This window comes from Beta vulgaris, chromosome 3 (assembly GCF_026745355.1).
Source record: "Beta vulgaris subsp. vulgaris cultivar EL10 chromosome 3, EL10.2, whole genome shotgun sequence".
NCBI classification, from domain to species: domain Eukaryota; kingdom Viridiplantae; phylum Streptophyta; class Magnoliopsida; order Caryophyllales; family Amaranthaceae; genus Beta; species Beta vulgaris.
In genome coordinates this window covers 36,609,150-36,624,661 of record NC_079204.1, presented here as the reverse complement: position 1 = coordinate 36,624,661, position 15,512 = coordinate 36,609,150, and the positions used below count along the sequence as shown (strand labels likewise).

The 15,512-nt window shown below is 34.6% G+C and overlaps 1 protein-coding gene across 3 annotated transcripts; it reads right to left on the bottom strand.

Annotated features, from left to right (window-relative positions):
* Positions 1-3,547: 3,547 nt before the first annotated feature.
* LOC104884720 (ras-related protein RABF1) lies at positions 3,548-15,286 on the bottom strand. Of its 3 annotated transcripts, XM_019247661.3 has the most exons (9): positions 15,126-15,286; positions 14,925-15,001; positions 14,587-14,670; positions 14,408-14,502; positions 14,223-14,328; positions 9,631-9,720; positions 9,428-9,514; positions 3,880-3,939; positions 3,548-3,791 (listed from the first exon to the last, which is right to left on the bottom strand). In XM_019247661.3, exons 1-8 carry the CDS (start codon positions 15,148-15,150, stop codon positions 3,898-3,900), a joined length of 606 nt encoding a protein of 201 aa, XP_019103206.1. In that variant the 5' UTR covers positions 15,151-15,286; the 3' UTR covers positions 3,548-3,791; positions 3,880-3,897. The 3 variants fall into 3 exon arrangements, with proteins under 3 accessions (XP_019103206.1, XP_010667706.2, XP_048497380.1); XM_010669404.3 differs by lacking the exon at positions 3,880-3,939; XM_048641423.2 differs by lacking the exons at positions 3,548-3,791; positions 3,880-3,939 and adding an exon at positions 7,397-7,712.
* Between the last annotated feature and the right edge of the window lie 226 nt (positions 15,287-15,512).

Genomic DNA, 15,512 nt, shown 5'->3' with positions numbered 1-15,512 from the left:
GTTTGATGGGGTTGTTCGCCTGAGCGGTGGTGGCTGGGTTAGTGGCACTGTGGCAGTGTTGGGTGTGGTCTGGTGGTGGCTAAGTGTGGTCTGGTGGTGGCTGCCGGTAGAGGCTATGATTAATTAATCACATTAATAACAATAATAATAAATAAGAATAATAATAATTAATAATTAGGAATAATAATTATAAATTAGTGATAATAATATTATTAACCTAAAGTAACAGGTAACTAACAGGTCAAATTACCACTCAACTTAAAATTGGCAAAAATGATAACAAGGTTGGCTTATTTCTGAATTTTCAAAAGGTTGGCTTAAATGTGTAATACGGGGCAAAGGTTGGCTTATTTTGGGCAATTTTTCCTAAAAAAAATTACTATCACAATTTTAACCAGATTGATAAATTTTTTAGCCATATTCAACATTAATCCCTTTGTATTTTTATCTTTCCTACTTTGACTTTGCACATTTGTCAATGCACTTATTCTACATTAAGTATCTTTCATTACATATTTGTAAAGATTATAATAATTGAATATTAATAAAGTACTCATTGAGACGAATCAAATAAGACTCCACATAACTATATTTTTTCTTATATATTGAGAAAAATCTAAAAGATTCTCTCTAATTGTGAATAGTGTCAAAATTCTAACTGGGAAAGATAAAAAGATACAGAGAGAGTACATTCTAACCATATCTACAAAAAATCTATATTGTTTTTCGAACAAAATTGAATTGTATAATTTACCTTTTAGAAAAGAAACCAAAACTTGTAATATCAAAATTGGAAAAAAAAAAAACAAAAGTCAATATAAAGAACTCCTCAAAGCATTATAGAAAAGAAAAAAGATAAAAAAAAAAAAGAGAGGGTGAGAGGAAAAAAATAACTAAAAAAATAATTCAATTGAATACAAACTACTGCAAAATATTAAAAACATGAATTTTTCAAAAACTAACAAAATTAAAGATTAGCGAATTTTAAGCAAACAGGTACACTAATACCACAATATTATATTTTAGTCATACACAACGAAAATTTTCAAATTCTATAGATTGAAATTCAACAATATAACTTACCTATTTGCAAAATAACCAACACCAATCATCAATTACAAAATTAAAAGAAAAAAATCCAAAGGGAAAAAAAAAGGTATATATAGGTTACAGGTCTCGGCAAAGCAAACAAGTAATGGTGCCTGATAGGAGGTGGCTAGCGGGTGGCTTGGTGCAATGGTGTGAGACAACCATAGATAGAGAGGAGGTGAGGGAGAGTGCGGGAAGCGGTAGTGAAAGCATTTAAATGGTTGAGTGGCAGTGGTGGTGTACATTGTATTTTATATGAATCTCCAAGGAAAGCGGTAGGCAGAGTGCATACTTTTTTCAATCATCTTTTCTTTTGAAAGATGGTCATATGATCCATCATTGACAATATCAACCACTGAACATACTGGTTATAAGCCAGTTTCAGAATATCCTCAATACACTATTATATAACTTTGAATCACGAGCTAATATTCACAGTATGATTTTTAGGACAATCAACCTAAAATCTTGATTTTATAAAGCAAAAAAATTGTCGTGTGTAAAAGCTAGATTTTTAATATATGACCATAACAATAAATTATCTTCATATTTTCAAAGAATAAAACAGATAATAGACGTTTAATTAAACAATAAAATATCCCGTGCATTTTGCACTACCCACATGGCAATATTTAAAAGTAACTTATGGTGAGGGTTTGATTTATTTAGTTAATATTAAAAAGTAACTTTTCATGGCAAAGTACTGGTATTTGATGGTGATCTCTAGACAAATATTACCAGTTGTACCAAAGGGAACAAGCAAGATATCGTATTTGCGACTATTAATACATCTTGTGGGATTCATGTAAGGTCCTAATACTTACTCGTAATATGAGACTACAAGCAAGTTCTTCAAATGTTGTTGATGAATTACGAGAATTCTCAGAGTGGATGTTAAGTGTAGGAGACGGGAAGGTTGTGGGTCCTAACGATGGTCAAGCCGTAATTGACATTGCAAAATATATCTTTATATATCCTTAATCCAAATTTCAAAAATTGTTGATAGCACATACCCATACCAGCAAGATCATATCTAGGAACCTAAATACTTCCTATTTTGGCACGAACTAATGAAATAGTGGAGATGATCAAACATCTGGATTATGTAATAGGACAAGGTTAGTTGTTAAAAATTTAGGCGATGGTGTTATTTAAGCTACTATTATTTCAGAAAGCAATGTTGGAGATCAAGTATTTATCCCAAGAATTGCACTAACCCCCTCTAACTCTACTAAATTTCCTATCAGATTTCAGAGACGGGAATTTGTTTTAATGGTTTGTTTTGCTACGACTATAAATAAAAGTCAAGGACAATATTTGTCTCATGTAGGCTTGTATCTCCGGAGACCTGTTTTGAGCCATGGACAATTTTATGTTGTTATTTTCCAGAATGACGAGCAAAAAATATCTCAAGATCTTTCTGTTTGATAAAGAACATGGTTTGCATACAAGTACAAAAAATGTACTTTACAAGGAAGTATTCGCAAACATATAAATTGATTTGGAAATTTCATTTGTAATTTTTGTTCTTCACAATTCTTACTTTATGATTTTGTGTATACGTTAAGTCAATGTTATTATGTGACTAATAAAGGAATAAATAATCTCCTTTGAGAAAAGGGTGTCCTAACTTTCATTATGTGTCAGAAAAAAAATAAGAAATAATGCAATAAATAGTTCATAAAACTAGTTTGGTATTAAAATGGACTTATTTGTTTCAGATTTTGTAGAAAGAACATCAACGCTTGCAGCATTGCACCATTTTTTTTTTTTTAGGTGAAGATTGCACCATGACTTCAGTATATAATTGGTATACACTAAATAAGCAGTAGAAGTAAATATGTTGTTTCCAAAAAAAAACAAGAAAATCCAAAAAAAGCCCATATGTCATTATTGTTGACAGAAATTATTATATATATAGTGGGAATCTATAGGATAAGCAGTTGAAGCTGATATATAATTTATAGATATAAAATAATAAATTTTTAATGAAATATTGTTCTCAAAAAAAAAAAAAAAAAAAAAAAAAAGATTGGAACAGAGATATTAAGTTATTAACTACTCCCATCATTTTGGATATCTGATACCTGGTCACATAACGGATATCTGACAGAGGCAGTAAAAAAAAAAAAATCAATTTTCACGTGTTCAATATTTTATGGTTATCTAATATCTCTAATCAGATATCCAAATAATTGGATGGGATTTTCGAAATCTTCAAATAATTTAGTTCAACCCTATATGAAACAAGATTTCCCCAGGACCCAGATTATGAAATTTGAGCGAGCGAGCTTATGAGCAAGACGAAACGATATTCACAACCCACCTTGGGTAGTTAGCTTTGATACAAAGTACTCTGGAATCAATGAGGGGAATGCCCAAGTGGATGCTGTCCAGTGTCCAGCAGATAACTGTCCCAACGACCCTTGGTCAAAATTGATAACGGACGACACAAAGATGTTAAAAATGGTTTTTGGGGTAAACATTACATTTAGTCTTTCCCACTCGTGTGGTTGGCTGTACAGTAACTGAAAGTTCCAATTGCTAGAGACAATACAAGCATCTTAACAAACCATAATATTTGAACAAGCTAAATTGGAAATTTATACAGAGTCAGTGGCATTCTTGAGACTTAGCCATTTGCTTGAATGAAGCTCCAGTAATTATGATGAGTCAGGTCGCGGAAGTCGTTTTGCAATTTCCTATGGCACATCCACATATGTTAATACAAGTCATACATAATGGTAAAGATATAGATGTATTTGATCGGCAATTACTATGGGACTTAACTCAAGTTAAGCTACTCCTTCAATCCGAAATTAGTGGTGACTTGTCACATCGTCTCAACACCTCAAAATAAGACATGACATTATCATATGAAAAACTTGTTATATTAGTTTGAGTTACTAATGTGTCATCTTCTGATCATTTAATAATTCAAGTAGTGGCAGATTGAACATCAAATCAAAAAGCATTCTATATTAGAACATGTAAACTTTTTCCAGACATCCTAAAGTAGGATATTTGACAACTGATCCTGGATGGCAGGAGTATTTCCCTTTAACTTCTACTCTCCTTCCTCGCTTATCTCTATTCTATATGGGAAGAGAGGTAGGACACCAAAATATTAGAAATCCCATTTTATCCTCATTACCTCTCCATTTTAACTACTTATTTTAATTAAAACATAAAAAAAGAAACTACCTAATTAATTTTAAAAATAAAAAAGACATTACAAAAAGAAAACCATCAACAATTCAAGTATCCCTAATTTATTCGATATAGTTAACAATTAATTTAATTTTTCTACATCGTATTTTCGCACGCATTGCGTGCATATAAAAACTAGTTATTCATATGTCACGAAATATATGTAGTAAACATCCGTCATGCCCCCATCAACATATGACTAGAGGTGCTTATTATTATTTCATGAATATGAGATCCCATCTACAAGCAAAATCAATATTGAACTTGGTAATAGAAAAAGGATTAACCACATCCGGAAGAAGAACACCAAATCTTGTCCATTACTGTACATTCTTATATGTATCTCTCATGATTAGTCTAGTTAAAGTACCCAAAAAAAAGATTGTAAAGGACATGTTCTCAGCTGCCATACAAAAAAGGAGAACTAATAAGGACATAATTAATTTTGTTCAATTATCAAATGCATATACATCCTTTACGCCTAGAAACAAATAATCAACTAGGATACTCAGAACATGTACCAGACTCAAGTACCAGGGATCCAAAATAAAGTAGATAACAAGGAGGACAAAGAGGAATTGGAAAAGAGAAGCATAGTGTTTTATTAGAGAAAATTAGGTAAAAACAGTACGAAATATCATTGATACATGGAGAAACATAAAAAAAAAAAAAAAAAAACTGAGCTATGAGGATCATTGACAGCAAAAACAATTACCGGAATAGTACGTTAAAATTGATCTTTGGATGAAATTTAGCAAACCTCTTTTAAATTTGAAGGAACAGAAAAATATTTAAAAAGAAATAAAATCAGGTTCTTACTATTACAAAAAAATTATATCTTGATATAAAAAATTTATTTAGAAAGAAAAAAGTTAAAGTAAAAGCTTCCTGGATTCAAATTAAAAATTACTTTATTCTTTTCTAAAATTATTATTCAACTTTTTAGAACTTAAAATTTTGTAGTGCTCTATTCAAAAGTTTTTTCATACTCTTCCCCCCCCCCCCAACCCACCCCCCAAAACCTCCAGCAAGATGCACTAGCTATAGCATCTCTTTCGAGCAAGCCTGCTGGTAGTTGCTAGACAAAGTAGGCTCGAGAAGGTAGGCTCAGATTGGGATCTGGAAAACCCACTACTAGAGTTCACTTTGCTTTTGCTACGTTGACTCCCAGAGAGAGCGGCTGAGACCAAGATCTTGTGTAGCTACTCATACTCCCTCTATCTCTAAATACTCAGACTACTACACACTTTCCTTCTTAATCTAATCAAGCCAATTTTCTGGGATGGAGGAAGAGGGAGGCAATATGCATGATATGGGATGGGGAAAGTACTATTTTCAGCCAGTTTCCTTTTGTTTTAATAGGAACTATATTACACTATAACGCTGGGTCGGGGAGTCCAAGATGTCCAAAAGCCTCAACCCTAATCAATAACTAATTGCGAGGAGGCTCTTTCAAGATAATACAATGTGAACATATTTACAGAAAGGGGAGAAAGCAAGTACAAATAATAGAAGATAGTTCTAAAAGAACCTATGTTATTTTCAGATCTATTTAATGCACCAAAAATTTTCAATTTCATAAGATAATCTCTAGAATCAGTATGAATTAAAATTTCAGACTCCATAACCCTCCGTTGGGAAAAAACGTTAAATGAGATGTCAGATGATGGAAGTGCTTGGTTTCAAGGGTTTGTGTAAACTGTAAAGAGTAAAGACATGGATGATGGATGGCTCCTAAAATGTACTTTTTCCCAAAAAAAAAAATTCCATCTATCTATTTCCTCTCCCAAAATGAACAAATGATCCTTCCAAATGGAGCATTCATGCCTCTAACACTATTCCACTTCCCTCCTTAGCCATTCAAGACCGCCATTCAAGACCGCGAGCTTTGTTGCCATATATTGCCACGTCAGTCTTCATTTAAGATGTAAGAAACTTCTCAGCTTTCGCTCATGAGATGCTTTGTTCCACGGTAACTAAATATCTAAATTAGACAAGGACCAACCTAAAATTCTATGGCACCAATATTAAATGTTTTTCAATTGCTCAAAAGAGAAGGAAAGTGGCACAGAAGTGATTGAAATGAATGATGTATTCACAAAGGCTGCTGGCTCTTTTTGGAAGAAATACAATCAAATTTACTGAAGTCAAAAAACAGATTATTGGATAGCTCAAAGAAGCATGCTACATCCACAACTATACTCAAGCAAACCAAGAGACATCAAATAAGTCGAACCACATGGAGCTTCACACTTAGCGCAGCAATAATAAAAAAATGCCATGAAGATATCATCTCCCTAGGCTCAGCGTTAGAAGGATATGAATTTATATCAAATCTATGATAAGAAAGATGAGACTGATGAGCTGAATTATAGCACTGCAATCATTCATATACCAATGTAGACACAAACCACTAATGATTTTGAAAACATTGCAAACTAATAGTTAAGTAAGCATCACTTTGAAAAGGCGATATCATCACAAATTCAACCGCCATTGACAAGATCTTCAAATGTCTCATCAAGCAAACAAGAAAGTATTAGAGTGCCATTCTTCATGTGATAATGAATGACGAACCAAAGGAGCTCATTTTCATGTAAGGGGTGACAAAATACTCCGAGATTTTCTTGCCCTTCTAGGGAAGAACTTTGCTCAACGCAACAATGGAGCTCATATCATCATCAAGATAAAGAGGTGATTCACAAAAAGAAGGGAGGGCAAGAGGCTCATCATCAAAACTACTTGTATATCTCCATCATATATCTGCCAATTTTATGCTAAACACTTATTTAACTTATGATATTGATTTCCTAAATTGCTTCATTGACATTGAACCTGGATTGTAAGTGTTATAAGGTACACATTTTGGAAGTATAAGAAGCGCAAACTTTCTCCACAACTACTCCAATTTCTCCCATGAATTAATCTCAAGATCTCTTCCCCCATTCTTTGATTCATCCTCAAACCACACAATACGGTAGCTGCTGTGGGTCAAAAGCACATACACCAATTCTAAAACCTTAGCAGCTAGACCTAGACTATAAAGAAAGAAAAGTATCCACGTTATTGCCATGTGAGAGAGGAGAGAGAAAAAGAATAAAAACGAAATATAAGTCAACAAGTGAGAGATGAGAGAGAAAAAAGGGAAGAATCTTCAGTGGCTACAATAAAATTGTAGCTACTATAACAGCTTTTAATAGCCTTTTATATTTACAGATTCATCTTATCCATTGATTTAATAAATCAAAAAACAATTTCTTCAAAAAACAATTATAAAGAAAATTGCTGTAAAAAGATGATAAAGAATATGTTGGCCTAAAAAATATGAAGCCAAACAGTTACATCATCTCTTTCAAGAAATTGTTCCCCATCATCATCTTTTTTCTATCTTTTTCTTTCCTTCCATGGCAAACCTGTTAGAAAAGGTCCCTAATTAGTTATTAAGTTGAGATTATCTTTTGATCTTGAGTGGAAATTGAACACACTCAATTTATTTTGATCTGCAATGCTATGTTTCAATTTTTTAAAATTCAAATGGAAGAGACTACTCCATATTTCTTAAGTCGAAGACTATCGATCATTTGAAGGATTGATCAGTGATTTGAAAGACTAGATTTGAAGCTACACTAGTTTGATGCACCCTAATAGTGTGTTTGGTTCATTTTTAGTAAAGGAAAGGAAGAGAAGAGAAAGGAAGGGAAGAGAAAAGAAAAGAATGGAATAGAAAGGAAAAAAAAACCTTAACTTCTCATGTTTGGTATAAATTTTCTCTTTCCTCCCAAATTCTCCCACTTTTGGGAGGAAAGGAAAATGAAATTTTATTAAAGAGTCTTTCCTTCCAATTCCTCCCATTTCCTTTCACTTAATTTTTTTTTTAAGAACCAAACATTGGAAAGTAACAAATTTCCTTCCACTTCCTTTCTTTTCTTCCAAATTCCTTCTACCAAACAAGCTATAAATATTTTCCTAGTGGAAGTGTGGAACTGATGCATAAGAGAGGAAAATTTAACAGATACATAAAAATAATAGTAATTGAGTATTTTACTCATTATTGAATTTAAATTTAATTATCATAAAATAATAAAGTCAATTACCTGAATGGGGTAGATCTAACCAAAATAAATGGCTCAGATTTCATAAGTTACAATGGCTACATTAAGCCAATTTTGTTGTAGCCATCATATAATTGTCCAAGAAAAAAGAATAAAAAAAAGGAAATAAGGGAGGCATGAGAGAGATGAGAGAGAAAGTGGAAACACTGCATCTGTGGGTATGTCGGTTGCCATTTGCCATCGCAGGAGAAGACAACTGGCAAAAGCTTGAGAGTTGTTTGGCTTGCCTCAACCCTACGAGTAAAAGTTCCAAGCCCCAACATTTAATTTCTTTTTATGATGAATTTTGTCGCCAATTATATCTAGGGTTTTGCTTCTCCTTTGTGAGCACAAATTGAAGGATCTGACACGTATTTCATACCCAGATCGTGTCAGATCGTGTCGACACCAGTACACCGGCGGTTTTGGCATGTCCGAGTAACATAGCTTATCATGCCATATTACACCTCTTAAGGTCATCTAAGCCCTTAATCTACTACAGGAGAATTTCTACTCCATTCCAAGAGAAGAAAGCTCTTCCACCAAATCAATTCTCTTGCCATACTGTATGTCGATCAAACAAGTACTTATATTGCCCTAACTAAGGTTCTTACAGCTTTACCCAAGTTGAGCAGACTTCGAAACTTATTTCTTTGATAGGAAAGAACAAAACCTTAAGCAGCTATGTTCTCTTTTTCAAATTCGAGAATTAAACCCCCTCCATCTTATATCTAGTTCTCAATTTGACATTTATGATCTTTAAGAACAACAATTAACAATGATATTCCTATACATCATCAGAAATCAGGATAAATTATGTAAATGACAAATTAACGAAAGCATTTGCATTTCAAATCTAACAGTCAGTATTAGAATTTAGAAGTTAACTGAATATATATTTTTGACAGTTTGAGCTTTGAAGGTCGAAATCAGCCAGCCTTGAAACAAAAGAAAAACTTGAACATCCAAAAAAGGGTCAAAAGGAGTGAAGTATTACAGTGAGACTGCAACTTAAGAATTACTGTTGAAATATATACCTCAAAGAGTTGATTTATATTATCAGCTGTCTTTGCAGAGGTCTCAATATAAAACATCCCATTCTTTTCTGCATATTCGATTCCCTCCTTCAATTACCATTGCAAATATCAATTCAACAGATATTGAAGACAATTAACACATAAAAAAAAAAGTGTGCAATACTGTGCAAAAAGTATATCACCTATAATAGTAAAGTACTCACCTCTGCAGGTACTTCTCTGCGATCTTGAAGATCAGCTTTGTTCCCAACCAGCGCCATTACTATATCAGGACTCCCATGTTTTTGCAGTTCCTGTGGAGTAGGAATGATTCCATTTGTTTATGAGCATAGATTCAATTTGTACGGGGTAGAGTTAGCAAGGTGGTCAATATTCCAGCATTTTGACGCTCAGAAACAAAGCAATGCCATGAGGTCTGAAGCATACGAATCCTATAGCTCATTTTTTAATCAAATTATGTCATGTTCAAGATCAGTCAAGACCTTCAATATCTAAGAACAGGAGAGTCAAAGCCTTCAATACACCAAGTTCCAAACACTCCTTAACACACACCAGCCAAGTAAGCAAGAGAGATCCCTTCACTGTTGCCATACACTCACTCCCTAAAAGCATAAGAATGTCATACCTGATTCAAATGCCCTAGTAATTGATTGTCTTGTGCCATTATTCCCATTTCCGAAATATACTTCTCGCTAGGAATATTCTAATCGAAACCTCTCTGATACCTTGTTAGATATACAAATACATACATCTTGATTACCCCAGACCCACAAACTATATATGGATGCAGATCATTTCTTGCAGCAACCTTGATTAAGAATAAACATGTGCAACACGAGAGCCATACGACATTAAAACATATCATATACGCATAATTGTTACATAGTCTTCACACTCGTCCCTTTTTATGGTGGTCAGTATTCCAGCAATTTGACGCTCAGAAACAAAGCAATTTCATGAGGTCTGAAGCATACGAATCCTATAGCTCATCTTTTAATCAAATTATGTCATGTTCAAGATCAGTCAAGAACAGGAGAGTCAAAGCCTTCAATACACCAAGTTCCAAACACTCCTTAACACACACCAGCCAAGTAAGCAAGAGAGATCCCTTCACTGTTGCCATACACTCACTCCCTAAAAGCATAAGAATGTCATACCTGATTCAAATGCCCTAGTAATTGATTGTCTTGTGCCATTATTCCCATTTCCGAAATATACTTCTCGCTAGGAATATTCTAATCGAAACCTCTCTGATACCTTGTTAGATATACAAATACATACATCTTGATTACCCCTATGTTGCTCGAACTCTTCATTTCACCTCAAGTACCCGTGTCGGATCCTCGACACTCGGACATGGGTGGGACACTTGGAAACTTTGTTTTGGGCTAAAAAATAGAAAAAATTCCAAAAAATAGCCGAGTCGGACACTTGGACACGTACCCGTGTCGGACATGGGTACCCGAGTCTGAGCAACATAGGATTACCCCAGACCCACAAACTATATATGGATGCAGATCATTTCTTGCACCAACCTTGATTAAGAATAAACATGTGCAGCACGAGCGCCACACAACATTAAAACATATCATATACGCATGATTGTTAAATAATCTTCACACTCGTCCCTTTTCTCACTAATCCACAAAAGTGAACTTAGGCAGACCGTGACGACCATTCTGTCTTAGCGAGACTCGAATTAAACATGTCATAAGAAAGGAGCGCCAATTTACTTCTCAAACTTGAAAATTTGAATATTTGGAAGACTGATTCTAAACATGTGTATGAGGACTAACATTGTATAATCGGTACAGGTATACAACACCTAGTAAGACAAAAATAGCTCCGAAGGCAAGTTGACATTTGAGGCCTCAACATGTATCCTAATTCACATCTAGCATATCTAGTGCTTAACACAAAAGCCTCCATGAGGATATGTGCTAATTGTAAGTCATCAACATCACCATCACCATCAAGCAAAGACATCAACTTTTGTAGGTCGCTTCGCACAGATCTTCGGATGCAATTTTGCTCGGCCCTGGACCTGCCCTCACCTAGGCTGGGCGTGCTTTTTTAAAACTAAGTTCCAATATAACATTAACTTCATCCCTAATCTCATCCACCAATACACTATCATCCGCAAACAACATACACCACGGTATCTCAACCTCGATAAGTCGTACTTCATCTATCACAACAGCGAAGAGGAAAGGACGCAATACAGAGCCAGATCCGTGATCGAGTCCTGTCATCATAGTGAAATCTTCTATTACCCCTTCATCTACCTTTATATTTGTTTCACGTCACAATACAAGTCCTAAACTAATGCTAGATTTATATAAGGTATACCCTTATTCGATAGTGCCCACAAAAGCACTTCTTATTGAACACCAAAACAATAAACTATTGAACCGATTTCAGACACAAGAATCATAAAGGTCCACTTAGGAGAGTAGGAAGGTCACTTCATGTGAAGAGTATATGAAGAACACACATAGCTTCCTTCTCATGTCCATCTCATGTCTATTGTCCTCTAATGTTGAAGACTTAATTTCTAAGACTTTGGAAGCATTGGCCACAAGTGCGAGGGAAACTTCAAAACTAGTACTAGCGTTCCTTGAGAAAGGAAAACACATACTAAGACCATGAAAGTGGAATGTCACTCAAGCAATGTTGATCCCATTTTGAATCATAGTGGTTGGTAGCATTGAATCGAAAAGATTGGATCGTAGGATCGTAAGATTCTACAAACTTGGGTAAAATAGTGAACTATGCTACAATATGGTAAAGGACTCATGTTAAAAATTTACACACATTAATAATTACTTTTTCCATTTGTAAATAGCGATAGTAGTTCAGTACTCTAAGATTGAAGTGACATCCAACCGAAATCTAGTAGGAGAAAGATATATGTAAAATTACTTAATGAATTCTTTATGACGGATTCGGATGTAGAATCGTAAAATTGTAAATCTAAGGTATGTTTACCAATCTAGAAAGTAATCTCAAACAATATTAGAACAACGAATAATAAAAAGCTATAAAATAGACTCAAAAGGAATTTAACGTGCAAACCCAAGAAGAGGGAGAAAAGCCACAAACTATGAGCTATAAATCAAGATGTTTTAATGGTGAATACCAAAGGTCTCAAAGAATTTCTCTTAAAGCTCTCTCCTCTCTAATCTGAGAATAATGAGGTAAAAAAACCTCTGAATATATTTATATATATTAGTGATATTAATAAGGAATCCTAATTCACCAAGGAAACTAAAAACTAACGTCACAAACATATGACTCACTGGCAGCTTTTGCGACAAGCATCCCTCGCTGGGCGCTGCAACATGCGGCCGCGGGAAACTTCGCTGCGGGCGGGCAGGCAGTCACACACAGCAGCTACGCACATCAAGCCTGCGAGGGCAGGCTGTGCCACACAATGCTCATGCTATGCTTGTTGCTGTCTCGCTGCTTCATTATTGTTGTAATGTCACCTCATTCTTTCATTCTTTCATTGTTATTAGTCTTCCAAAGTACTATCTCAATTACCCAACAAAAATCGTATCAAGATTCAACCATGTGAATTTTTATAGTTGGGTAAAATCGAAAGATCCTACAAAACTAAGATTCTAAGTGGGATTGGGATCGATGAGGTCTTTTGGATTGTGGAATAGAAGGATTGTAAAATTTGGATCGGGATTCTAATAACAAAGCCCTGGGGTGTTAAGAATGCCAGACATAATTGTGATAGATTTGTTCCATCTAACTTCCGAATTCAATTGCTGCAACTTTAAAAGTAAAGGGTCTCAAATTCTCAATGCTATAAAGGGAAATGCTAAGAAGGTCCTTTGACAAAAATCCTCAAAGATGAAGCATAATGGTGGTACCATATGAATTATAAGACAAGTCATCCAAATGAATAAAATATTGCTTTTCCAAAAGTCACAGATCATAACAAAGAATTCCGCTCACTCTTTATCAAATTAACTACCTGTATTTTTTTGAGAAATAGTGCATATATGAAATTTGATCAGAGTCTAAATGATGCTTTTAAGTCACAAAAACTAAAAATTGATGAATTAGTGCAAGAATGTATTTTTAACATGGTTGTCTTTTAAAATTGTCATCCTCTAGATAAACTAAGGACTTGCCTTTTCTACGGTATTTAAATAAGCTAAGCTAATTCTACAAAGCTTTGTCTAATTCTTCACTTGAATTCTACCTAGGTCATCTACTCCCAGGTAATCTGAGATAGCAAAAATTTCAAATGAGTAAATGTAGTCAAATCAGGTACAGCTTCAGTCAAAAACTCAAATTTTCACTTGAATTTTTGCAACATAAATCATCTGATGCTTTTACATCCAAAATCCATACTAACAGGGCCAACTAGAATGCTATGCTAGCTCTTTTTTGCATTTGCTCTATTTAATGTCATCTTTCTATCTCAAATCTCAATGAGCAACGAAAACACAATTCCTACATATGTCCCAATGTTATGTTTCTATCTCAATATATGAAGACACAATTGCCTACTCCTAAACCCACATTCCTTACAAGTCCTACTATTGTGGGGCTATAGATTTACTCAACGACCCAGACCAAAGACATGTTTCCAAACAAATTTCATAACACACCATGGTTAATGAAACTTTGAAGATGACAAGACCACTTCATAAGTTGATCATTTCTCAAGGACACGGACAACTAAAATGAGGACAAGACACAACCTACCAACAAGTAAAATAATAGAATAATAGATATCTAAAAATGAGAGAGGAAAAAATAACCAACAAAGGCGCACCTTAACCCAGTATTGAGCTTTTGTAAATGACTCAGGGCTCGTTATATCATATACAATCACTGCAACTGCCGCTCCTCGATAATAAAGTGGAGCAAGTGCAGCATACCTATCCATACAATCATTGAATTTCACGTCTCTAGAAACTGGAACATGAAAAAACAAAAATTCTGCAAAATCCTGCATACCTTTCTTGGCCAGCAGTATCCCAGATTTCAAACTTGACAGTGGTCGAATCCTGCAATGCTATTGTTTGAGAGAGAAACGACGCTCCAACAGTCACCTAGACAATTAAAATTAAATATGAGAACACAATCCTTCCTCTACTTCAAGCATTGCCAATCAATATTAACTCCATCACTCATACCTTGGACGTAGGATCAAATTGACCACGCACAAAACGAAGAACAATACAGCTTTTTCCAACACCGGAATCTCCGAGTAGCACAAGCTGAAAATTATCGTTAACATCAGAAACAGAAACCCAATTGCACAATAAACAATCATCACTGCATAATTGCAACTGCATCAGATACACATAACCAACAACTACCTTATTCATTGCGGAGGTGTTATATCCTATCAAAGGTCATAATTTTGCCATAGTATTATCACATTTCAACCAATTTGATACTTTTTTTATTAATTTTAACTTTTATGGTAAATGTCGTATGACTTCAAATTAAAATCACATAAATATATTACCTTGACTTTTAAATTTTTGGCATCGGAAGCACCTTCACTGACAGGATTAAGACCAGATGGCCCTCTCGTAGTCCTATCTGCCACCAATTAACCAAAATTAGGGTTTTTATTCGAATCAAATAGATTAATCTAAGATGAATCCTATCTGATAAACGTGATTGCGCAATGCAGAATAAAAAATGACAACAATGAAAAGTGTACCAGGCACAGAGGAAGCGCAGCCCATTGAGCGATGAAGATGTGCCGACGAATGGTTGTACTGATCTGGCGATTTTGATGGTGGTGTGCGATGGAGGAAATCTCAGAAAAGGAAGCCCCCGCTGTTGAGGACATTTGTGTGCTGCATAGTGGGACCTACTTGTGGTCCAAGTTTTCACATATTAAATAAATAAAATATAAGTAGTAAGTTCATTTTTAATTGCAACGTTTGACTTTAACATGGTTGCTAAATACAACCTCACATTACTAATACAACTCTACAAAATACCTAAATTACCCTTTAGCCTTAAAACCCATTTCAGCCATTCTCTCTAACTGCTCCTCTCTTCACTCCCCTCTCTCTCTCTCATTCCTTCTTCCTCCTTCAAC

What these genes read in the sequence shown, in the direction of transcription:
- LOC104884720 (XM_048641423.2), bottom strand. Translation starts at nt 15,150, where the DNA reads ATGGGCTGCGCTTCCTCTGTGCCTG. An exon ending in CTGCGCTTCCTCTGTGCCTG is followed by an intron (nt 15,002 to 15,125) that starts GTACACTTTTCA and finishes AATTGGTGGCAG; the next exon opens with ATAGGACTACGAGAGGGCCA. An exon ending in AATTTGATCCTACGTCCAAG is followed by an intron (nt 14,503 to 14,586) that starts GTATGAGTGATG and finishes TTAATTGTCTAG; the next exon opens with GTGACTGTTGGAGCGTCGTT.